General features: G+C 33.9%; 4 protein-coding genes across 7 annotated transcripts; 2 read left to right on the forward strand and 2 right to left on the reverse strand.

Annotated features, from left to right (window-relative positions):
* Positions 1–916: 916 nt before the first annotated feature.
* Positions 917–7,110, forward strand: LOC107851600 (tryptophan aminotransferase-related protein 2). Its single transcript, XM_016696679.2, has 5 exons — positions 917–1,251; positions 3,187–3,490; positions 5,054–5,334; positions 5,913–6,217; positions 6,313–7,110. Exons 1-5 carry the CDS (start codon positions 1,040–1,042, stop codon positions 6,507–6,509), a joined length of 1,299 nt encoding a protein of 432 aa, XP_016552165.2. The 5' UTR covers positions 917–1,039; the 3' UTR covers positions 6,510–7,110.
* LOC107851599 (AP-1 complex subunit mu-2) lies at positions 5,720–15,692 on the reverse strand. 4 transcript variants are annotated; one of them, XM_047413942.1, is made up of 13 exons: positions 15,557–15,692; positions 10,774–10,913; positions 9,434–9,580; positions 9,290–9,352; positions 9,029–9,205; positions 8,823–8,926; positions 8,367–8,540; positions 8,197–8,293; positions 7,978–8,075; positions 7,686–7,827; positions 7,481–7,603; positions 7,170–7,331; positions 5,720–6,038 (listed from the first exon to the last, which is right to left on the reverse strand). In XM_047413942.1, the coding sequence occupies exons 2-12, from the start codon at positions 10,900–10,902 to the stop codon at positions 7,233–7,235; spliced, it is 1,353 nt and encodes a 450-aa protein (XP_047269898.1). In that variant the 5' UTR covers positions 10,903–10,913; positions 15,557–15,692; the 3' UTR covers positions 5,720–6,038; positions 7,170–7,232. The 4 variants fall into 4 exon arrangements, with proteins under 4 accessions (XP_047269898.1, XP_016552163.1, XP_016552162.1 ...); XM_016696677.2 differs by lacking the exon at positions 15,557–15,692 and adding an exon at positions 11,039–11,153 and having other exon boundaries at positions 8,433–8,540; XM_016696676.2 differs by lacking the exon at positions 15,557–15,692 and adding an exon at positions 11,039–11,153.
* LOC107849776 (protein LATERAL ORGAN BOUNDARIES) lies at positions 15,591–16,510 on the forward strand. The gene has a single exon (XM_016694336.2). It carries the CDS (start codon positions 15,591–15,593, stop codon positions 16,128–16,130), a length of 540 nt encoding a protein of 179 aa, XP_016549822.2. The 3' UTR covers positions 16,131–16,510.
* A 7,993-nt stretch (positions 16,511–24,503) lies between these two features.
* Positions 24,504–26,267, reverse strand: LOC107851606. The gene has a single exon (XM_016696688.2). The coding sequence runs from the start codon at positions 25,726–25,728 to the stop codon at positions 24,694–24,696; it is 1,035 nt and encodes a 344-aa protein (XP_016552174.1). The 5' UTR covers positions 25,729–26,267; the 3' UTR covers positions 24,504–24,693.
* Between the last annotated feature and the right edge of the window lie 399 nt (positions 26,268–26,666).

Genomic DNA, 26,666 nt, shown 5'->3' on the forward strand with positions numbered 1-26,666 from the left:
ATATTAATGAACTCATTTTTCCCTTCTTGTTCTTATCCTTTTTGTCATATTAATATGACAAAGGATGACAACTTATGGTATTTCTCGTATACTCCTCGAACATCTATATTTGAAATAATGAATTAATCTAATTTAATTTAGTTTTAAAAATTAATAAAATTAACTCTCGTAAAGCAAACGTGATGAGTAAAAGTGAAGGAACGGAGTATTCATCAAGAAAAATAATTGGGGCAGCTTGTCTTTTTCATGTCGCAGAAAACCAGCAAAGCCCGTTCCCTTTTCCGCTCCATTTTTAAAAAAAAATATATATGTACACTCTATCTAACTACTAACTAACTACAGTTAAGTTAATCGATTAAGCTCTAATCAGTTGTAATTAGCGGTGAAGTCAACTAATTAACTAACTGCTAATACTCCTGTTGCTAACTACTTTCCCGGTCCCCGTGCCCTTGGTATATTTGAAATTTCGAGAGTTCACCGAGTTTTTGTTTGAGTCAAATCTCTTCAACTATTTTATGTTATATTTCAAAAAATTTGAAGCACTTATATTCGAATTCACGATCTAGAAGTTTGAATTTAGACGTAACTTAGTACTCCCTCCGTTTCAAATTACCCGTCCTAAATTTCCTAATTTGATTTTCCATTTTACTTATTTTTTTTTCATTAATCAAGACAAGATAATTTTTTATTCATATTTTACTCTTTGCATTAATTATTTTTTCTTCAAATTAAATTGTAAATATCAGCATTATTATGGTATACTAGAAATATTATTAATTATTTCTTTTTATCTTAATTTGAGACGGAGAAAGTATAAAAGGATTAACTGCTAGCTGTCACTAAGCTGGCAATACTATGGTGAATCTTCTTTTATCAGTCTAATCTTTAGTCAAAGATATTACTAATTAGTGGAGGTGTGTCCAAACTGACTTTAACTACTATAAATACCAACCTTTGAACCATCTTCATATCACACAGAACATAGATAAAGAGAGAGAGTTTCACTTCACTTCACTATATATGCTCTTTGTACAAGAAGATGATGAGGAACCAGAAGTTCATGCCAGCAATAAAACACTTGCTTGTCATCTCGATAGCTATCAATGCAGGGCTTGTGTTGAAACTACTGCATGATAATAATGGACATGAATGGGCGACTAATGGGATGAATGAGGTAAGGGTGGCCAAGGATGTGTTTCATGGAGTGCAAAATTTGAGCCGTGCAACTGATCAGTACATCAATCTGGACCAGTAAGTTCCAACTCCATCTTCTTTATGTAAAAAAAAAAAAGTTATTGCAGTTCATGTTACATTAAGCCCATAAATGCATGTTTTCGTATTAAGTGCTGTGTTTTTTGCTTTTTACAAAATGACAATTGTTGTCAAGCCAAGTTAACTTCTCATGTCACTCAACTTATTGTTATCATACTTGAAAGTAACTTTCTTTGTTAAATAAAATTGAGATCAAGAAGAACGGTGATTTCTTGAGATAATAAATACTAGTCGAGTGATAATGGCCAGTGATGGAGGTCGTCAGTGGTGAGGCAGGGATGGGAGGACATGTTTTGCTGATGTAACAGAAGGGTGTCAGTAGATTAATCTATTTGTAAGGAGTGTTGGGGGCTTGAAAATGGCAAGGGGACTAAAAGGTTCAACTTTTGAAAATGAGAATAATTTGAACTTCTGCCTCGGGAAGGTTGGTGATGGTTGAGATCCAATACTTGAGTCCCAAATTCGTTTAATGTGGAGCTTATCTAACCTTGGCTCTTCCATCTAAATAGCTAGTTTTTGAGGTGTGATTCTCCATGGTTGTGTCAATGGTATCAGAGCACCCACCACCCTTTTTTCCACCGTGCCATGGACGCGCCTAGGCTCCTGATTCGAAAAGGGCTACATGGGAAAGAACTACCTACTTGTGGTCGGTGGCGGATCTACCTTTTGAACCCCCTCGGCGAAAAATTATGCTATATATACATGGTTAAAAATATATTTTATGTATATATATATTAGATGTTGAATCCCCTTCGGTTAATTCGTATGTTCACACTTATGAACCCTCTTAGTGAATATCCTGGCTCCGCTACTGCTTGTGGTTCTCCCTGAGAGGTTGCTTTGGGGCATATTACATCCCCTTGGCTTCTTACTCTTTTATGGGCATGCTGATGGGGGTGGTTGGGGGACATGATAAGGCATCAAAGGCAAACTGCTTTGTTTTTTTAAACTTGTGCTGAGTGTTTTAAACTTGACAATGACAAGTAATTGTTGGCTGTGAATTCTGATGGTGTATTTATTGAGACAGCTTCACTTATTAGTTATTATTACTTTGCTTCATCAATTTGCTACTATGCATATCTTGCTTTCTGTTTCCAAGGCCAGGTTCTGCTGCTATGCACGAACCTCGCACACCGCTATGGATGGTGGTCCTTGATTCTCTCATTAACCAGACATCATCATTCTTGTGTTTTGTACTGCTGGATGACCCTCAAACAACTCAAAAGAGCACTTCCCTATACATTCATTAGTATTGCTTGTATACTGTATCACTTTTTATTTGGTAGAAATTACTTTTAGACTAGTTAATTCTATAATTTAGATCCTTGTGGGTCTAGATACAGAACCCTATTGTCCTTTGAGAATATCTAATAGACTAAGTTTTGGGACCCTTACAGATTTGGAAGTTCACCTTTAACCCATCCTTTATGTCACTTGGGAAAGGTGAATGCACTATTTTATCCTAGATGTTTTGTGGGTCATATGTCTGCATTTACCAACTTTTTGGAGCCATCTTTATGTTACTACCTAGAACTACTTATCCTTAATCAAGCACTTATTTTTGAGGCAGTACTGCCGCGGGGCTCTTATCCATCCTCTAATGGAGAAGACCCATAACTCAGCCTCACCTAACTACCTCATCTATATTAAATGATGTTGCAGAAACGACTATTGTCTAGATTGTAGTTCATTGTTCCACCTTTTAATGATACATTATGTTGCACTGCAGAAATCTACTGCTGCAATGACAAATTTACAAATTTTCGTTTATGCTGTCTGTTGTTGCGGACCTTATAAGATAGATACTGTATTCATAAGTGAAAAAGGGATCTTTGGTCCATTTAAGAAAGCAACTTGTTTTTAATTAATATGATTACAGTACGAAGCTTTGATGTCTTATTACACACTCTGCAGTGGTGATCCGACCATGTACGAGGTCTATTGGAAACAAATGGGAGACAGAACAACACTTGTTTTATCAGGTTGGCAATCCATTAGTTATTTTTCAGATACCAAGAACCATTGCTGGTTTCTGGAGCCAAGCTTTGCAAATGCAGTAACTAGACTGCACAATCTAGTTGGTAATGCACAGACTAGAAGCTATCATATTGTAGTTGGAACGGGATCTACACAACTGTTTCAGGCTGCGTTATATGCCCTCTGTCCATCCAATGCACCAGAGCCAATGAGTATTGTATCTGCTGCCCCATTTTATTCGGTGAGTAATGCAGATTATGATTATTTGGTTTCTTTGGTGGATTTCATTACATGTAATTCATTGCATACCGACTTTGCATACAGCTAACAGGAACGGATCTAGAGGTCTCGTTACTAAATATCTATAATTTTTGTAACTACGAACTCAATTAGTATTTTGGATTAACTTCAACTCCTGAATCCGCCTCAGATAATTGATTAAGCAAATAACAAAAAATTTAGTCTGGTTGTGCTTTAATGATAGCAGGACTGCCAGCATTTGGCAGAGTTCTAGATAGATTTGTAAATAGTAGAATCATACCAAGTCAACCCTACTTTTCACCAATTGAAATTATATTTTATTTCAGATTTGCAGAGGTTCATGTTTCTGCTCTACGTTTCTGCACTTTCACTATAGGTTCCTGCAGAAGCAACATTGTACAGAACATATTTTGAATCTTCAGACTATTATATTACCTTGCTTTGGCTTTGCTCATTGAACCAGTCAAACAAATCTTTAAAAATTTTAAAGTTTCTCGTACTTAATGTTTCTCCTACAAGATGTCATAATCCCTGCTGTCACTGTTCCCTTTGCATCCAACAAAAACAACAACATACCCAGTGTAATCCCACAAGTGGGGTCTGAGGAGGATAGAGCGTATGCATACCTTACCCTTATCTTATATCGACAGAGGTTGTTTCCAATAGACCCTCAAAATAAAGCATACCCTAGCAATTTGAAAAAGGGGAATACAAAAATAAGGGCATTAACAACGAGCAATGTGAAATAAAGAGCAATACACAACATGTAGAGGAATGAACAGTAAGACAACAAATAATGCAATATTTGATTATCTTTAGTTACAATCATACGCTTCAGTAAGATTTTCCTGTTTCAAGTTAAATAGGCATCTGCCCCCTCTTTTCTATTTTCTGTTTCGTATTTCATGCACGTCTATGGTACCTGTTCGCGTTGCAAGCTTAGGAAGCAACCAAACCGGCAGCCAACTTTCCATGAAACCATTTATTACCTGGATACACAACTCCGTCATTCTGTTGAACTAACTAAGCAATATTTACTCATATCTTTCCATTTAACACTATGTTTGGATGGTGGTTTGTCATGATTTCATAATGTATGATACAGTACTATATTTGGATAGACTGTATGTTCACTACTGTTTAATAATATTTTTTTTTTATTTGATTTGGTTTGTGCGTAAAAATTCTAACATATTAAGGTGGTAAGCAATATGGGGTAAAGGGTAAAATAAAAATAGAAAATATTATATGAGGGCATAGTTGGAAAAATAAATAAGAAAACCATGCAAAACCACCAAATCGGTGGTTCAAAAATGGGCTATTCCATGGTTCCCAAACCATGAAATATTATCATACCATACCATGCCTTTTAGTTTACCATCAAAACAAACATGGTTCCATGGTAACATGGGAAACCACCATCCAAACAGGCACATCTCATGTTAATTAAGATGTTATATTTAGGTTACTTATGTGTTTGGTTGTACAAAGATGTATACAACCAGATTATGGCTTACCATTTGAACTTTTCAACTTCTTGCAGTCATATCCACTGATCATTGACTGCTTGAAATCTGGTCTCTACAAGTGGAAAGGTGATGCCTCTAAATTTAACAAAGGTGAGCCTTATATCGAGCTTGTGACTTCTCCCAATAATCCTGACGGATCAATCAGGCAAGCTGTAGTCAATGGCAGTGGAGGAATTCTGGTGCATGACCTAGCATACTATTGGCCCCAGTATACTCCGATCTCATTTCAGGCAGACCATGACATTATGTTGTTCACAGTTTCCAAGTCCACTGGACATGCTGGGATACGTATAGGGTATGTAACCGATTCCTGATTTATTATTACTCCCTCTGTTCCATTTATATGACACTATCTTATTTTTAGTCTACTCCACAAAGAATAACATCTTTTTATATAAGGAAATGCTTTAACTTTATACTTCTCACTTTACCATTGAGGACATGATCTTATAGCTATAGAAATGTCTTGGCATGTGTAAGACCTCAAGTTCTATGCGTACTTTTGGCATGTGTCCAGAGTCAAGTCTTTCTTAAATTTCGTACTTGGTCAAAGATCGTCATATTCAAATGAAACGGAGGGAGTAATACTTAGGAACTTTAGTATGTCCATTCCATCTAAACAACTTTCACGAGACTCCAGAATTTCCGTTTCTCAAGTAAGAATTTAAGCAGAAACCAAATAAAAAGACAAATTTCATGTAGTTTGAATGAGTTGATGGACATCTTGTTTTTACTCATCCTCTTTGGGGTATCGGTGCCCCACAAATAAAGAAATTCTCGTGTTCTGTTGCATTAATTAACTATGACCATACTGGTAATTGGTTAACAACATGGTTGCATATTTTGATGGCAATATCCTCATCAAAACTGTAGATGGGCACTAGTGAAAGATAAAGAAGTTGCCAAGAAGATGACTAAATTTATAGAGATCAGCAGTATTGGTGTCTCTAAAGATTCACAGCTCCGAGCTGCTAAAATCCTTGATGTTATTGCTGATACCTACGAGCATACAGAGAAATTTGACAAGGTTAAACCCTTCTTCCATTATGGCAACAATGAAATGGCAAGGCGATGGAAACAACTGAGATCAGCAGTCAACAAAGGCCAAACTTTTAGTTTACCTGACTTCCCTGTTGAAAAATGCAACTTTAGTGGTCAGAGATTTGGAACACAACCTGGTAATTTTAGTTTACTGATTGAGCTATAACTTGTTTTTTCGACAGTTCTTTTGATTTTTCTATGAAGCCAATCAACTATTTTCCCCTCTTTTCAGCTTTTGCATGGCTAAAATGTGAAAAGGCCGTAAACGACTGTGAAAGCTTCCTGAGGAAGCACAAGATTTTGACCAGAAGCGGCACACAATTTGGTTCAAGCAAAAGGTACGTAAGGATCAGTTTGATAAGCCATAAGGAAGAGTATGATGAATTTATTCAACGGTTGTCTTTGCTCAGTTCTATGGACACTCCATAAATAAAGTTTTAAGTCTTTTGTAGGCATAGATATCCTCTAAAGACTAAGTGGTGCAGAGGGCTGTACACAAAAATATATATACTTGTATTAGGGACATTGCACTAGCTCAGTGTAATCCTCAATTTGTTTGAACCTTTGTCATTCAATTAAGGACAAAAGTCCCTAGATGTCTTGTTTTGATCATCAAGGAACGTATATATCACAAACTCAAATGCAACGTCGGTTTCACATCATGATGTGAATATTCAGATACCTAGCAATCAAAGAATATGGAAAAATCCCTTAAGAATGGTCTTTTTCTCTTTGTTTTCGAGATAAGATTCGCGTGTTGTTCTTGCTACATCTTAGACCATTTTGGGGAAAGGAATAGTGGAAGAGACCTTAAGAGCAAGCAACACTAAAATTGTGTTGCTACATTGGTCAAAACCAAGTGGGAAGAAGAGAGGATCCACACTCTGGTGAGTCTGCACCCCTGAAAATGTGGATTGTTGAGTCAAACCAAGAAAATGGATCCTTTGTACTGGTGCCACCCAAATAAAAATTGTTCGAAAACATGTATACTGATTTGGAGAAAAAAGAAAAAGGAGTCGATTTCTTGGAAGTTCAGATTTTCTTTTTCCTACATGAGATATATGAAGTAACACGAGAATGGAATATTACCAAAATATCTTAGATTTTCAGCAGTGCACGGTGCAGACTGCAGCGCCACAAAGATAATCTTGCTCATATAAGCCTCAGTTCATATTCACCAGCCATTGTTATGTACCTCACCCATGGAAGAGCTTGATATCCGCTTTTTTCAATGATTTTGAGATAACGAACCTGCTCAATCCCAAAACATTTAACATGTACTTCATATAAAGTAGCACAAAAGTTCTAATATGGTCATGCTGAATCATGAAATTCTAATACAGAAAACAACATCAATAGGAATATGGAACTTTTGCTCCACAAGGTTAAGATAAAATTACCTGAATTCCCGAGACCGTAAAATACGGTATCTCAAACTTTATACGGATTGGAGCTTTTCTATCAGGGGGTGTATCTTCAGATATTACACTAGGAAGTTTAAACTCGGCCCTCAGCATATAATCCTATGCATTAATCAAAATGTGACTGATAAGCCCAGTAGACAATCAAATGGACACATTACAGATATATTTTGTTCAATACTACCTTATTACCCGGGAATGACTTGATTTTCCATACCACTGCATCTCTCTCTGGAGCATATGTAGCATATCCCATCGATGTTCTTATATGGGGACTCATTGCATCAGATGGCACAGGCACCTCGATTTCAACATTCGTTGCAGTGCTGCCATATATATATATTAGCCAGTTCAGTTGAAATATTTGCATAACCGTATGGCAAATGCCTTTGTTGTGACCTTGAGCAAACTTATAAGTTACAACTGATCTAATATCTAACACAAACTGGGATAGCTGGACACAATAAGAATGCTACCTACGCTCCTTAAACTGGCTTCTGGCCTTGACAGACATCTCAACCCGACTTCTTGAATGCCTTTCAACTTGAGCTTCCACCCAAATCAGTGGCTTCACCTGAATCCATTACTAGTAAAGTTATGAACTCTTTAGTCCGTCTCAACTAATGAAGAAGAAGAATATGATAGGCACACCTTATATTACAGTGAGAATAAAGTAACAGAGATAATGAATTGACCTGAGTGGTGAGTCTATATGTCATCAGATCAAATGGTCCATCAGGAGGTATAAAAGATATCGTGCGATCATTTTCAAACCGAGCTAGACGCACACACCTGTATATGCGCGTTAAATGGCTTAGACAGAACAAACTTATTATCTGGAAATGATTTATTTACAGAATCTTACAGCAGATTGAGGAAGCACTCCTTAATTAGCAGACTAACAACTGACATATTTAGGAGAAATGCATACTGGTGAAATTTGATATCATCCAAATCAATGGCTTTGCCTTTGGTAGGTCGACCTTGAGCCTCCAATAGTACTCTGTCGTTAAGCCCAAGCTTGCACTCAGGCATGCCACTGCAAGAGACAAAAACATGTCCTGTCATAGCAAAACTCTTGCAAGGATGTACTTACCGAAAGGCCAACAATGTTCTGTCATAGCAAAACAGATTCTTGCAGTGAGAAGAGCCCATCAAAGTGAACGACGAGGAAAGTAGAAATGAAATAAGATCAAATATAGGAAGATTCTCATCTATTGTTTATCAAAACAGAACAGACCTACTCTCCTACTATCCTCGTCAAAGACCTAAAGAAAATCGTAAGGATCTATTAAAATTGCATCATTTGATAACCGAATACCTCAGATAAGCTCTCATCTTTAACGCTCCATTAACTTCAGAACGTATTAGTTGGCCATTGCTGTTGACTAGGAGATTAACATGTTCAACCACATCCAAATAAACCTGATTGAAGAATAAGAAGAAGAAGAAGAAAGTGTGATATTTAAACCAGAAAGCAAACTAACAACAGAAGTAGAAAGTAATGCAGAAAGATTAAGGCCATACTTCATTGTTCTTATAAAATACACCCTCACTACGCCAGGAAACTGCATTAGTCACAGCCATTGGAGGGTGCTGGTTGACTTCCAATCTGTATGCATCCGTCTTGATAAACTCACTAAGAATCTTAGCTTCCGTATATTGAGGGTAACCAAAATCCATCATTTCATCAAGCAATTCATACTGACAGATTGTTATGGGAAAATTCATAAGTTACCTACCATAATCTAAAAAAATAAAACTTTAAAACGCGTTCCTTATACTCACCACAACAACAAAGTTATCTCGTAGAGACTCCTCTTCCAGTTCTTCAAAATAATGCTTAAAAACCTTCCAAAGAAAACAAAGAACAGTAAGAAAACCTCTCACTTCAGTCACTCATTAAGATAATCATGAGATGGACCAACTTACATCAACTACACGATGTAGAAAGAAAAGGAGACTTGCAGCATTAGAATTCTGCCTCGATGCTGCCAATAGGTAAATGTTCTTGTGCTGTATAAACATGTAGTTCACGCCATTTTCGTGGCATACTGGTCCATGAGATTCTAAGTCCTCCTATTGTAAGTAGATTGACACAATTAACATTTTGAGAAATCTTACATTCCATTCACTTTGCCTTCTTGAAGAGAACAAGTTAGGAGTTGGAATTCATTTACAATGACAGAATGAAAAATCAAATATGGAGCGAACTACATTCCCAAAGATCGATCTCAAGCAAACTCAAAGTCTCACTAAATCAACCTGATGTCTATCATTTAAATTATGAATCATAACTAGTTTATTCTCAGCATTTCTTGCTATGAACCACAAAATCCTGCCCTCATACGAATCACATCAGCTAATTATTTTTCATTTTTTTTTTTTTCACTAAATCCATGTTCCAACAACAGTCTAAAGGAAGAACTGATGATTAAGCCAAACAACCTAGATTAGAAGTCTTCCCATTCCTCATCAACTTATTGCACCTAAGCAACCAAGGCATGTTATGCTTAAAGGAAGAGTAGGCAGGGCCGGAGCCAGGTATGATCGAGAGGGTTCATTTGAAGTCCCATCAAGGTAAATTATATTTGCTAACACATGGTTAAAAATTAAAATTATATTTTATGTATATAGTAAATGTTGAAACCCCTTTGACTTTTTTGTGTGTTTACTTCTTGATAATTTGAACTCTCTTAGTGAAAATTCTCACTCCGCCACTAAGGGTTGGTTAGTTTAATATAAAGCAAAAGAGGGGAAAACTGTAATGTAGTAAGAGCAGCATGTCTATCAATATCACCAAAGCGGCCTATTTCTATTTTGAGCTCATAGTAGCCTATGAATAAGCAATTGTCGAGATTGACTAAACTATTTAGTTTTTTTAACGATTCAAATGCATCAACAACAATAAAAAGTTGTTCAAATAAGAAATTGAGGTTGAAGGATCATTCATTGAAGTTAGACACAATGTGGAACAACAATAAAAACTCCTGACACTCCACGGATTTCCAAAATAAACCAAAGTTAATCTTAAATGAAACAGTTTATTAAATTTAAAACTAGTCATCCTAGAAGCTAATTTAGTACAGTACACAATAATTAATATCTCAATAATATGTTAACTCAATTCAAAGTAATACACCAAACATAGGACGTGAACAAATGCATGATACTAGATCAGCTAGCTAGTAACAATTAACAGCGAGAAAATTAACAAACAATAAAATTGAAACGGTATAGAGAAGATTGACATGATGAACGTACATACATACCTCTTTCTCGAGGAGCTTAGTAAAGAATTTCTCGACTAGTTGAGCAGTAACATCGCCTCTATAATCGCGACTTATAAGGCATCTTCCTTTCATATCAAGAAGAAACAGCGCGGAGGTGGCACCCGCCATTGATCTCCCACCTGATGATTGTGACAACGTAACCAAAAAAAACAAACAGAGATGCTACGTAATATTGTACACGATAACAATCATGCATACCATGTAGAATTATAGTGAAACAAAAAAATATAAAGAGTTAATTTACCTATATAAGGGTTAAATTTTTAGTAGTGTCCTCTAGATGTTGAGAATGGGAAAAGATGCATTTTCATTTGTGTAACGACTAATTAAAAGAGATTTTGAGATGGAACCGGGCGGTAATGCACGTGTTTTATTTAGAGGTGAGTTATGCAGGTGTTAGATCTTGTATTATGCATTTGATAGCTGATTATGAGGTAAGTTATTTTTGTATAAAATTTAATACGTACAAACACAAAGAATTAGTAGTTAAATTGTATTTAAATTTAGAAAAAGAAAGGTGCAATTCTTTTTTGAACAAGTTAAAAAGGAAAGTGTACTGCATAAAATAAAATAGGTGAAGTAATGTTTACTAAAAATATTTATATCTGATTATCTTGTAAGTGAATATTTTTTTACATCCTTAGTACAGGTAGAACTTAAACTCCAAATCCAATTCGGATTTACGATGTGACATGTGCTCAAGAGTTAATGAAACCTACCTAAACTATTATGTTTTAGCGTCTTTCATACTTTAACTATCAATTGGTTAATTAATCGATCTGAATTATCACTTTTCCAGTATTAAAGCACAATTCTTTGAGGTATGAAACTTGTGAAAAAGTGACTACGGAGGTGTATTTTTGACCATTTACTATATGTCTAAGATAATTCAATTAGTTATTTGATGCAAATTTTATAGATATTCAAATCCAATATTAATGATCCAAAATTCTGTTTTTTGCATTATTTTTTTCTGCTATGTCAAGCTAGAGGTTGAAATTATTATTTTTTTAATGGGTGGAAGATTATGTTTCTTTTTATATCAACGTACATATACCCAAAATTCAAGGGTGTTTACTTATTTATATATGTATTTTAACATCAAAAACACCATAAATACATATACAGATTACTATTTCAGACAATTATTAAAATATTGCTATTGTTTTCTTAATTAAGAGGTCAAGTTTGCTATCTAACTAAAGTAGTGTTAAAATTTAACCGTTAATTCTCTGCAAAATTATTAAAGGGTGTCGTTTGTTAGTGATCCAAGAACATGTCATAAAGTTCGATTACGGCTACTATGACTAGTACTCCACAGTGTCATACGTAAAAGGTAAAAAGTTCATTTGTCAACAAATAATTGTTCAACACTATACGATAATAATTTATTTTTAACAGAAATAATACTAATTAAGGATCGATAAAGTAAAAGTATATGGGATTCAAATTTTAAAAAACAAACAAAAAACTAATTGAAGGAGGTTCGACATCTATTATATATATACATAAAACATAATTTTAGTGATGTATAAATAATATTTTTCCGGCAAAGGGGTTCGGATGAACCCCGCGCCAAAGGCTGGCTCCTCCCGAGGTGATGGTGAAATTAAATCTGAATGATTATTTACGATTTAATTTTTTATACAGTGCAAATAAATAAGTTATGGCCTTAAAATCTGACTTTAGTCCCCAAGATCAACATTTAAAAGTTGACTAATCCACCACTAATTTTAATGATGTAAAATCTATCACAAAACATCACGCCCCTTACAGTAAATAAAGCACTCACTAATTAATTAGCCAAATGGTTATATCATATATGCACCACTATTATTTTCACTATCCTTTTGACTCTCTCTTCCCCTTTAATTTATTCGATCCCCTTCAGTTTTGGTGAATATTACTCCTTTTAGACTCATGAGATATTAACTATATATGTGGAGCTGTAATAACTAGCTATATATATATGTCAATACAAGTAATTAGTTAACCTAAATACTTCATCTTGTTCCTTATAGCCAAGATTTATAGATATGGTTGAACTCGCATTATGAGTGGTATTTTTCCCCTTCAAGGTGTCAACATTATTATGTGTGTTCTGTTACATTAAGATATCGAAATTAAACGGCTTTTAGCATGTCTACCTTTTTCATTGTTCCCTGTGTGTGCGATGAACAGGGAAATGATCTCTTATGATCAGGTATAGAATAAAAAAAATGATTATATATATATATTAATTTATCTTATTTACCGATCCATTAACGATCTCATGTTAATTAAAATGACCATATTATATGACTAGATAATGGTCACCATTAACGACCAAGAAAAGAACAATATAACACTGGAATTTAAAAGAAACCAATAAAGAATATTGAGTTGACCATGCGCATTGATTATGACCTACTAATAGAGGTGGTAGAGTATAAAGATCAGTAATGATATCTTAATCCTACAAAAATATAGCTTTTAGAAAATTTATTGCCCCCTTTAGTGAACAAAACGAAATATTTTTTATTAATTCCTCTAGGCTTTTGCAGATGAATAATAATAATAGCCGTTTGGCCATGAAAATCATTCACTTTTTGTCGGAAAATTATTTTCACTTTAATGAAAAAAGTGAAAACAAGAGGCGTTTGACCATGAAAATTCCATGTATAATTCCGGAATTGTATTTGGAAAAGTAAAAATAATTTTTACTTGTTTTTACTTTTTTCACTCATACTACTCTCACAAAATTTTAAAAAACAACTTTAATTTATATTCATAGTCAAACACAACTCCAACTCCAACTCCGGAAAATTAAAGTGTCACGCTTAAAATTTGAACTTGTAAATCTAAAAACAATTTTGAACTTCCCTTACAAGTTACAACTATGCTATAGGAAATCAATAATTTATATATAATCAAAAAAATTACTCTTACCTTTTGCGTCCTAGGTACATTTCCTACAAAGAATTCAAATTGAACTCAGAGTAATTCGATTTGAATGTTACATGAAGAGCATAAGATAAATTACGGAATAAGAATGATCAATCGGCCAAAATAACCGTTACCGGTGCCACTGTTTCATGCCATTATTAACAAAGATAATCTCCAGTTGGGAATGAAGAACCTTCTCAAATAATTAACTTAATTAGTTCAATTTTTCTTAATTCTAACCTAATTTGTCAACCTATTACCTAGACATTTGCCAAGAGCAATACCTTTTGATAGTACCATGAGGAAATGAAAGGGTAGAAGGTAAAAATGGGGAAAGAGGGTCATAGTCATCTTTTGATATTATTATTATTATTATTATTATTATTATTATTATTATTATTATTATTATCAATATTCGAAAAAGGGTCATAGTCATCTTTTTTATCATAATGTTTTATGTACCTCGCTTCAATTTATTATTATTGCCTTTTTGTCTTTTGCCCTTTCCTTCTCCATCTATGCTCTTTGCCTCCTTAGGTTCTCTCTATTATCATCAGTTTTGCTATATTGGATTTTGCTAAGGATAAGTTTCCCTTCTGCAATTAGGGTTTTCCCTTTTGAGTTGGTTCATCAATACTAGTGGTAAACAACTTTCTTTTTTTTTTTTTTTTGTTACTTTGTAAGTTGTATAACCAGTTTTCTCAGACAAAAAAAATAAAGGTACTTCCTTTTTTCATTCTTTTTTATCAGAGAATTAAACCTAGCTAGTAGATCACACAAAACAGGTAAAGTCACAAACGTTTTAATTTATTGTGTTCTATGTTCTTTTTGTTCCCTAAATTTAATGGCGAGACTATACTATAAAGTCCATTAAATACTTACTATTACTACTCTATATGTGTGATACATCGTTCTTGATCTAGGGTTTTGATAGTTCTTTTATTTACATTTAGAAAATGTATATATATATATATATTCCCGGAACTGCATTTTTCAGATCTTACATATGTTGAACAAACTACATCTCATTACTTACAGCTCGACTTGAACAAATTCAAGCAGAGTGACCAGAGAGTTGATTTCTCATATGATCACTGTAGTAATAATTATTATATCTCACAACTCACTTTCTTTGCTGAAGAAAATTATCAAGAAACAAAGTGAGTTTCTGAGATAAAAACTATTAGCCGCGTGACCATTCGAGAAATCAACCCCTGATCGTTCTTTTGGTTGTATGCACTGCACTAGCTGCAGCAGGAACTGCAGGATGTTGTAGATAAGACAAATTCTTGAAATTTATAAATTTGAAGAAAGCATGCAGAATTCTTTCCTTCTTAACCAATTAGGAAAAAAAAGAAAAAGAAAAGGAAAAAACAAGATGAGCAAGCAGAAGAAGATTTAAGAATTTTTCCATCGGAAAGCAGTAAGAAATATTTAGAATTTAAGCCTAAAGTCATTTTTTTATCCTCCAACATGTTTTTAAGTAATTTCATATCTTGCTACTTCACAAACAGAATAATTTGCTCAAGGTATTTTCTCCTCCTTTATGTGATTTACTCTTTTGAGTGAATCAAGAATATCAGAAGATATTTTCTCCTCATTTCTTTTCTAAATCTTAGATGTGTTATACAAGTTTCTTTATGGTTATTAATTCAAGACAAAGAATTTCAGGAAAATCCAGGGTTGGAGAAAATTTTGAAATTAGGTTAGATATGATAAAGAAGTCATGGCATAAGTAGAATAAGTAGTTCAAAATTTATTTATTTTTTTAAAAAAACTATGTAGTTTAAATATGTTTGTTAAAAGACAATTGAAAAGAAGGGTTTAAATTAATTACTTGATGTTAATTTGGTGCAGCTTAGAGAGAAAACATGGCTTCATCCAGCTGCTACAATTCCCCTTGTGCTGCTTGCAAATTCCTTAGGAGAAAATGTCTGCCTGGTTGCATCTTTGCACCTTATTTCCCACCTGAGGAGCCACACAAATTTGCCAATGTCCACAAGATTTTCGGGGCCAGCAATGTGTCCAAGCTTCTGAATGAGCTCCTCCCTCATCAGAGGGAGGACGCGGTCAACACTCTGGCCTATGAGGCCGAGGCCAGAGTGAGAGACCCCGTTTATGGTTGCGTGAGCGCGATCACCTTCCTCCAACGCCAAGTCGAGCGCCTCCAGAAGGAGCTCGACGCGGCTAACGCGGACTTAATGCGCTACGCTTCTGGCAATGACATGTCAAGTGCACCATTGATTGGCCCTCATCATCAACAAGAAATTGGATCAACACTTCATAACATGGCACTTAGTAGGAGAATGGGGTATGATCATCATGGAGGAGGTTATTTCCCTTATTCTCCATCATCATGGAATGATCAAAACCCTTCTGGAGGAGGAGGAGGAGGAGGAGAAAATGTGTGAGCCTAAATTATAGAGGGTTCAAGTTTCTTGGATCATTTAATTTCCTTTCAAGGGTTTTCTTGAACCTCTTGGGGGAAAAAAATATTATTGTGTGCTATTTAAGTACTGCTACTACTACTAGTGTGCTATGGTTTTCTAGCTAGTCCTCGTCACATGCAACTTCCTAGCTAGACCATTGGGTAAGTATGGCGAAAATTTGGGTTTTTTAAAGACTTTTAGTAGTTGTGTGCTGCTTAAAAAAAGCCTTTCTCTAAGTATTTTATGGCTCTATTGTGTCATATTCAGAGAGTCTAGTAAAAATGTCGATGTGAAGTGTCCTATTTTGTGGGATTTGTTTATGGTTATTGATAGTAATAAATAAATTATTTAATATTTAATTTCTTGTCACATTGTAAAAGTAGATTCTCCATGCTTGACATTTGTAGGTAATCCTAGCTCTCTATTACATATTCATGCATGTTTCTTGTTTATGTTTTAGTTTCAGCTTTAGTTTCATATGGACCACATTTATTTACATAATAATCTGCAAAGCTGCTAAGCTATAGTAGTACCTTATATATTGTGAATTTCTAGCTGAAGCCTGAAGGACACCTATCCAAAGGGCACTAAAAGAATTGAAGCAAAAATATGTGTATTTCTACTTGCTCATTCTCATCATCAAATATATTTATATATTCTTTGTTTAATTTAATATAATATACAATGTAACTTGATGAGTGTGGCTAAATTTCACTTGTTCAAAATCAGAAATACCTAGATTTTGCTTCAAATTTGCGTATTAGTTCATTTGCCAACATTTGAGCTTTTAAATCACAATTTTCCTTCTTAATTCCCTCATCTGTTGCATTATTAATATGTACAAGATCCCACTAATTAATAGGAACATCTCCTCTCCCACCACCTTTTTTGTTTTTCGCAGCAAAGCATGTCGAATTTTTATTTTTTTATATATATATAATTTATAGGGTTAGCAGACTCGAACCTAAGACGATTAAGTTGGCCATTATATTTCATATTAGAGCTGCTGCTTCTTGTTTTTTAAGGTTTTTACGCGCTTAAAGGAGGTGTTTTCACACATTCGAATTCATGTCAACACAATAGGTGCGAAAAAAAATAAGGGCAAAAAAGTTAGAGGAGGTAATAGGGGCCTCTACAAAGAAAAAGTTTGGCTCTGAAATTTCGGGTATAGCTCAAAAGGATATACTAATAATGCTCTTTTTCCTTGAATTTACAGTATATATGTTGTGTTGATGACAGAGCAGTATAAAGATATAGTAGTCGTATATATATTTTGTTCATTCCCCCCCTTGTTGTGATCAGAACCTGCTCTCTTTCTTTCTTTAATTTATATTATCAGAATTTATCAGAAGAGTACTTGCACCAACTCTGTCATATCGACAACATCAAAGAATCACCTTTGGGTTTGAGTACTCCATCTGCTACAATCAATAATACACTGTCTGGCTAACTGCACTCGTGTGTGTCCATATCATCATTCATTCACCAATAATTATCTAACTCCTTTTGCTTCTTTTTTTTTCTTATTTAATTTAAGTGACTAAAGTCTGTAAGTGATCGATGCTCTTGAAGAGGGTTTAATAGATTTTGTAAACAACTTTTGCCGCTTATATATACACATATATAAAACAAAGTATGTTGCTTTGAAATGTTTTTTACTTAAAGCAAGGATCTATCCAAAATAGTCACTTTATTTCTAATTTTATTATAGGGATATAAATGTGCGTACATGCTACTGTCACTATGGCCCACTTTACTAATTACATTGAATATGTTGTTGTTGTTGTTATCGGCATGGGAATATTAATAACTTTTAAGTGGAATCGTGTCAAAATGAGCTTGATTTGTTAGGCTGATCCCAGGGCTGGCTAGAAGGTAAAGCTTCTAAAGCAGGGGTTTTACGCCCCAATATTTTGGGTACTTCATTTTTTTAACTTGGCGTTCGATATCTGTATTTAATTTTTCAATTAATTTAAATCACGCCTCACAAGGTCGATTGAAGAAGGAAATCCTTCCTATTCGGAGATTCGACTCTAGAGGTCCAGTTAAGGACATTGATTTTTATTTTTTTCCTGATCACATATTTCAAGCATCGCAATAAGTGTACTGAATAATCAAAAAATAATTTTTAATATCAAGTTATTAACATTTTAAATCAGATTCTATTATCTAAGGCTGAGATCAATAATGTCTCAAAAGAGATAAAATAGTTTATAAGAAGATTTTTAATGACTTTATACCTCCTAAAATTAAATGAAATTATTACTTAATAAGAAAATATATTATGTTTTTTAAAAATAAAAAAAGCTCCCTGTTAAAAGTTGGTTTTAGGCCACTGATCTTGTTGAGCCGCCCTAACTGATCCCAATCCATTTAAATAGGGTGTGGGAAGTGTACAGAGTAAGAATTTCATGGGATATCCACTGAACTTGGTAGATTTTAAATAAGTTTAATTACTCTCAATTTAGGAGAACATCAGAAAAAGTCATTTTTCCTCCACTATTCTTCATCTTCTTCTTAAGTTTCAAAAGTTTTGCTTGGTATTGATTTGCAGATTGGCTTATCATATTGTTAATTTGTACTTACTTTTGGGCTATGTTTAGACTAAAAATAAATAAATTAAATTGGGTACACAGAGTGAAGTAAAATGTAGGTACATATACAAGTGAAACACCAAGTCAAAAGTCAAAACTTCAGACACTTTTGTCTAAAGTTATAGTAATAGGGTGGATGTGGTAAAACTAAACTTTTAAACATTTTTTCTTAAATTATAGTCTATGGCCTTTGGCAAAGCCATTATATATATCTGAAATTTTGTCAAGATTACAATTTCAGAAAAAGAATGTCCAAAATTTAGCCTAGTCAAGTTCACAACTTCAATTAAAAAAAATCTCTGAAATAGGCATTGACAAATAATACCTAATTTCAGGTAAAATTCAAAAGTTTATGTTTGATTTTTACAAGATCACACTTAAAAAAAAATGCCTGACATCATATGCGAAATAGAAGTTGTTCTAAAAGCAGATAAAGCTGAAAAAAAATAATTAACTTCGTATATAAATTAAATGATGGCCCCAATAGAATTATTTGTGCACTTCGCAAGTTTAGTACCCCTGTTTAAGTCATATCCTAAGTTTTAATACTCCTCCCGTCTCATTTTATGTATCATTATTTGATCAGACATGAAGTTTAAGAAATAAATAATAATTTTATAAAGTTTATTAAAATTTTCATCTTAAAATTTACTTTTTAATGGTCTTTACTCATAAAGTAGGACTCATTAAGGAAAAAATGGGGATGATATCATTAAATAGTTACTCCCTTCGTCCCAAATTATTCATCCCAAATTAAGAGGATACATTAATTAAGAAAAATAATTAATAACATACCTAGTTTATCATAGTACCCCTATTAAATGATGTTTACAATTTAATTTGAAGAAAAAGTAATTAATGCAAAGGTTAAAACATGCAAAAAAAAAAAAATTATCCTGTCTTAATTAATGAAAAAAGACAAGTAAAATGAGATATCAAATTAGAAAATTTGGGATGGGTAATTTTGGACGGAGGGAGTACCAAATAAGAAAGATGATATTTTTTTTTAGAATGAATCAGAAAGAAAATTGCGACACATAAAATGAGACGATAGAATTTTTCTTATTTTTTTTTTAGCAAATTTAACCGCTTTAAATCAACGTCGTATGCACAACTCCATAAGTGTAGATAGTTCAGACTTTTTTGTCTGAAGTTTTGACAAACCCTAAACATTTTGAAAGCAAACATACTTTAGGTATTTTTGTCAGAACTGAAGGCATGTATGCCTAAAATCGAATCACTAAAAATTACACAAATACATAACTTATATTTTCAATATTATAAGAAAATTCAACTCCCTAAACATATTATAAAAATCCCAGTATATACATAGAATGTTATGTATATGTCGGCTATATTATGTATATTAATAGGAAGAGAGAGTAAAATAATTTAAAAAATGAGAGAATGTAATTACTTCCAAAAGAGTTAATATTTATATTATTTATACCATACATAAATGCTTGTGGGTTTAGCCATTTTTTGTTTGAAATTTAGTCATTTAAATTTTAATCTTTGCCTAGCAGTAACATGTCTTTTTTTTGTTTTTTTTGAGGGGAGGGGAAGGGGAATTTCACCATCAAACACACGATTCACACCTAACTTCGAATAATCTCAAATTTAAAAATAAATTCCAAACATCGTAAAGAGCAAAACTCAACCATTAATTTGTCAAAACACAACAACAAATAAATCATCTTCCAATTATGACAGTTTGCCAATATTTCAGTGTTTTTCAATAAATACCAATTTAATTTAAACGCATTTTTCCAATTTGAAACGTAAGACCCACTTTGAAGCATTTTACTTCAATTGTTATAGATTTAAAAAAGAATTTGGATTTTATTTTTAAATTTTATGAATTTTAGATTGGATATCGAATTCCAGCATTATGAATTGTTGAAAATTCGAAAATTCAATTTTTTTTTTATCCTTATATTGATCTTGCTCATGCCATATGCGTCAAATACTGATAAGTTCAATTTCCAAAAGATCCAATAGATTAGTATTGAATGGCTATACTCATTATAGTATTAATTTCAATATAGAATTACAGGGTATATATGATGGCATATCGGCCTCTCTTTGTTAACTTTAGAAAGTTATATATTCGAACGAGCAAACTATAAGGTGAATTGAGATTGCTAATTGTAGTACCGGCATATCTTAAAGGCTTAGGAGCTAGTCAAAAACCAAAACCCAAAATATATATTCAAACTGACTAATCTAAAATCCAACTAAAAAATCCAATCCAAACTTATTTGAATCGTAATTTCTTCAATTCAAAAACTGAAAAGCCAAATCAAAATTTTCATATGTAATCCAAATGACCTGAACGCCCACCCAATATATATATTCGATCATGGGGGTGCACAAAAAACTAGTAGTGAAAAACTGAAAATGATTAGTGGGATGTTGAATTAAATAGTTCAAGGTTTTGATATATCTTTGTTTCAATTTATATTGAGACAATATTGAAGTGTGGAAATGCAGGATGGATGGAGCATCAAAAACATCCAACAAAAAAGAAACAAAGAATCAGTCACTTCAACTGATGATCCATTAATAATCCATAAAGAAACAAAGGAACATCCATCAGAATTTTTGGTGGTGGGGGGACCTCCATGAATAGTACATTTTACACCCTCCCTGCATATATATTTTTCTTGATAGAAAATCTGCACTGTAAAATTGGGAAACAATTGATATCTGCCATATTAATTATGTTCACCTGCCCTTTTGCTTCTGTTCCACGTCTAACTTTATGTTTGACAACAGAAACAAAGAATGATTGATCGATGTGATTCATATTTTAATACAGTTTAAACATATGGTGTACAATATTGGTTCACATTATTTGTTACGTTTCCAAATGCTACTTGCATTTTGTCTTTCGTAGACTGGATTGTGGGGACATGTATAAATACTTGACTTTGGGGTCGTCATTTAAGATGTCGAAATTGAAATGTAAGTCCTATACGGTTCAATAATATAAATCGATATGCGATTCAATACCCAATTTACCTTAAGCGAGCTCAAAATTGAAATGTAAGTCATATATATCATGAAGAAATAAATTTTGATCATCAATTTATCAAAAGAGCAGAAAATGACTAACAAACTTATTTTGTGTAATAATGATTATTTATTAATTGTTTTCAAGTTTTTCCAACAACACCAACTTAATTTAAACTTAGAGGAGGAGCAGTTTTATGATCTGAAGTTATTTATATTTTGGTTACCAGTTAATACTTTTTGGAAAAATAACACAGGTACAAACTAGATTTAGGGTGATCAAACAGGAAGTCTGGTAAAATATTTATGGGATTATGGAGAAGGGCAGTGTATAAATACCCATTTTTGCAGTTGTCACTTAATTAATGTCCGTTTCATTTTTTTCTTTTATGCAAAAATGTCGGACAGTTGCATCGGATGCTTGATAAATTCAAATATTCATGTCTGAAAGTGTGGCCTTGTAAAGGTCAAACATCAAACATTTTCGCCTGATGTTTAATAATGTAGCGTATTAAGGTAAAAATTCAGACATTTTTCATCATATGATCAATTATAATACTGGAAATTAATCCCGTAATATCAAATACGTCTTCCGTTTGTTTCGAAATGTATTTTCATAATATGATCATTTATGTTCACTAATCAAACATATTAAACTAATTTTAAGTTGTTAGAAAAGAGAAAATTGGTAGATGTATATTTGAGGTCCACAACCTTAGCTTCACTTATGTGATAGTGATGCACATGTGAGAGCTATAGAAACTCTACCACACTAGCTTCTAGACCTGCTGGTAAAAATTAAAACAAATCAAACAAAATCCAAAAAACAAAAGATAATTGTACCCCTTTGTACAAATGTACTGTTAAGAGCTCAAATTCAAGACTTACCATAATTTTTAAGAGATCAAATTCAAGACTTATCATTAACTATTGTACTAGATTGCTACTTGGCACTTGTTACCCTCCCCAACCTCTTTACAGCTCAAAGTACCTAGTAGGAAAAGAAAAAGGGTCCATCAAAAAAGTCTACATCCAAAGATGTGTAGATATCTTAGCTTGACACAATTCACAACTCAAGAATCCCCTAGTGATCTATACATAGATGTATGTATTCTCTATCACTTTCTCCATTTTATAAGTTAAACGGAGAACACAGATTAGGGCAAAAGATTAGCGGTTAGGAGTGCTTCTGTGACAGTAGGAAAGAGTATTTTGTTTGCGTTCGGAGTTCCCTGTTCAGGGTGTTTGAGTGATGTTTATGATTTCGGATAGATAGTGTATAGTATTATCTCGTGGTTGTATTGTTTCCTGTAGTAGCTAGCTGTGTTAGTTTATTTTGCGTACTGTATTAGCTTATATGCTTTTATGTTTTTGTGTTTGTTATAATATTATCTGTCCTGAGCCAGGGATCTATCGGAAACAGTCTCTCTACTTCACCTGAGGTAGTGGTATGACCTGCGTACACTTTATTCTCCCCAGACCCCACTATGTGAGAATACACCGGGTATGTTGTTGTTGTTGGAATAAGGTAAAAGTTTGAAGTCACAAACTGGTGAGGCCTACTCCTGAACTGATAATTTCCTTTTCTAGGACCTTCACTTAATAAGCCTATTAGGTTACCTATGCTCCTCAATATCATGGCTGCATGTTCTCTCTAGCCTTACAAACTCTAGCACCAGAGAGGCTCTGATTCCTATTAACAAAAGAATCTCCCTATATACCCCCAAACAATCATGCAACCTGCTATCCTTTACAAATTATTTTTACTTGTTCATAATTAAATAATGTGTACGTCAAACTTTGAGTGTATACAAGAAATGATAAACTAAGGTAACAATTAAAAGTAAGTGGAGCAAATAATGAATATAGATAGGCTAGAGAACACCACTACATGATGTGAGTAGAAGTTAAAGTTTGTCATCTTTTGATCATCAAGTAACCCTATAACTTGGAGATAATTAAGCCACTCATACAAGAATGGGAGGTATCAACAATTTTCTCAATGTTAAAGGAATTACCACTTGTTCTTTACAAAACAATGTCCAAAATGTATACGGCTTGTATCTTTGAATATAAATACGCATAACTATACATATTTATACATATACGATACATAATCAGTATATATAAATTTTATATATTTCGGTTATATTGGTAAATAAGTTTGGCCGAGCTGTATATATATATTGGTAAGTTCCTTTATATTTTACCTTTACACAGGCGTAATACTGGTTTAGTCCGGTTACGGCCCATAGTTGCAAATAAGGACTGACCCAGACTTCCCCTTGGGCCTCCAGCCCATTAAGGAGGGGCAAAGGCCTCCTTTGGTCTGAAACAATACAAGTCACTGCACTGAGTGCATCATAATGTGTAGCTCAATGGCAATCTATTTCCTTCAAGACTTTGGGGAAATTAGAAGTTACTGCAATTTAAGTAATGATTTCCATTGTTTTATGAATTCTTGAAGCTTTACCAAAGTTCAAAGTGATCAACAAGTGCTATGTTGGATTCCTTCTACTCTAGAATACTTGTTGGTGATGATTTTGATTTCATTTTACTTCTCCCAATCGTCAAGTATCGCTTCTCACTTTAGCACTTCCCTTCCCGAAGTAGAACTATAGGAGAAAGGAAAGCGCGCATCCATTAACTATACCATGTCATGTTGTAGACAAGAAAAATGCATTCAAGTATGATGCTTTTGAAGGAAAAAAAGGAGAGCTCTTCTCTTTGTAATGACCAAATAAGAAACATAAAAGTCATAATTCATAGACTTTAAAATTGGGCACGGGCAGGGTAAATGAGAGCGAGATTACAGGATGAGAATCGAATTCTGATAAAAGTTCAATAGATAATCAACTGAGCCACTAAGATTCGCCAAAAGCGGTTGACCACTGCAAGAAGTGCTTTGATTTCTAGCTTAAAAATGAACTTTATCATCATCCACAATACTTGTTCCACATGTCAACATAAAACCTCAAAGGCTTAGGCAAAGACATCCTCCATTTCTCCAAATCAGGCAATTCACCAGCAATAGCAACAGTACTATCTTCCACCTTCCTATTACCAAGATTCAACACATAAACTTGTCCTTCAAAAACCTTATTCATTGCTACCAATGTCTCTTCCATTATCACTTTCCCATCCTTCCTAATATCTTCAGGCTCCACACAACTTCCTCCAACATTCACCATTATCTTTCCCCCTTTCTTCAACTTCCTTCTCAAATTTTCCCATGTTTTCGGGTCCTGAAGCTCCGGGATCAAACACCCTTCACTAAACATATCAACTATTAGTCCCGAATATCCATCTCTCACACTCGCATTGAGCGCATTGCTTATATAAATGAAAAGGCGATCTTGGTATTTTTTCTCGACTTTGGAGAGTCCGAAATACTCTCGTGCAACGGATATCACAGCTGAATCTAGCTCGTACCCATGGATAACCCCATGTGGGTAGATTTCAAGAATCAATTTTGCAACGGAGCCAGCTCCGAATCCGAGGATACCTAATGGACCGGGTGGTAAAATTGGAGGGAGAGTAGCAAGAACGTCGTAGTAAGCTTTGGTTATGGACTTGAAGAGGAATGATATGCTGTGGATGTTACCAGGTGCATCGAGAAGGAGGAGACGGGAACCGGATAATGGGTGGTCGGCTTTTCTAGAAACTTCTAGAACACGGATGTAGTTGTATCTGGACTTGAATTTGACTAGGGTTTTGACATGTTCAACAGGGATTCCATTGTCATTTTCTTCTTCTTCTTCTTCTTGGGTTGTGGGAGTTATCTTGTTCTTGTGATTTGTAGCTTGGGTTTTGTGGAATTTGAGGGTAATGGGGTTTGAAAGATTGTTGTGGATTTTGAAAATTGTGGGTGGAGAACAAGGAAGGAGGTGAAACTGAAGTGAGGATTGAATTTGGATTTGGATTTGTATTTGTATGGAGGTTTTGAAGTTTTGTGTTGCCACTAAATTCATGGCACCTATCAAAATGTTTCGATTTTCGAATAACCGTTGAAGTTGTTTGCAGAGAGGGCAGGTTGGAGTATGAACAGATTTTACATTTTTGAAGTAGAAAAATGACGGGAAGAATAAACAGTTTTGCTGGACAGGAGCCCCCTATCCAGCTACAAAGAAGAATTGATAGAAAAATAACCGCAACAAAATAACAAGATAAGCAGAGCAAATGAAATATCATGTGGCAGTAAAAATGAAGAATAAGATATTATGTGCAGATTAAATAATTAGTACTACTACTAAATAAGGAGAAGAGGAGATAGCCCCATGCCTCTCCCACACAGAGAATGTCATTTAACCGATTAGGCATTCTACCATAAGTTTCGATCTTCATGTCTTTTTATCTGAGATTATGTACTCACTCAGCTGAAGTTGTTGCTTATCCATTTTAATCACCTTTTCTCAATTTTTCTTCAACCTAACTCTACCCCTCCAAATCTCTTTTACAACCAACCCGTCGTCGCACCTACTTATTGGCAATACTCACACTTGCGATTCACTGTATGAACATCTCAATGTTGTTTTCCTTATTTTGTTGGCTATCCTCACACTTGCTATTCACATGTATGAACATCTAAATGTTGTTTTTGGTTCGATTTTTTTTTATTGGGTACCGATAACCCAATAAGAATATATATATATATATATATATATTTTTTTTTTTTTTTTCTTAATTTCTCTTTAATCTCTACAAATTAACAAATTTATTATTTCAATTATACAAATTCTTAATTTCTCCTAACAACATTAAGTTCAAACTTGAAGATTCTTGTAAATTAAAAAACATTATGCAGGATTTTTGTTTGCAACTAAGATTCGATTATTTTTCATGTTAGTTACTATTATTTCTATTTTATAACTATTTTCTTATTGGTTAAATCGAAAATCGAACCATTAGG

This window comes from Capsicum annuum, chromosome 6 (genome assembly GCF_002878395.1).
Source record: "Capsicum annuum cultivar UCD-10X-F1 chromosome 6, UCD10Xv1.1, whole genome shotgun sequence".
Taxonomy (NCBI): domain Eukaryota; kingdom Viridiplantae; phylum Streptophyta; class Magnoliopsida; order Solanales; family Solanaceae; genus Capsicum; species Capsicum annuum.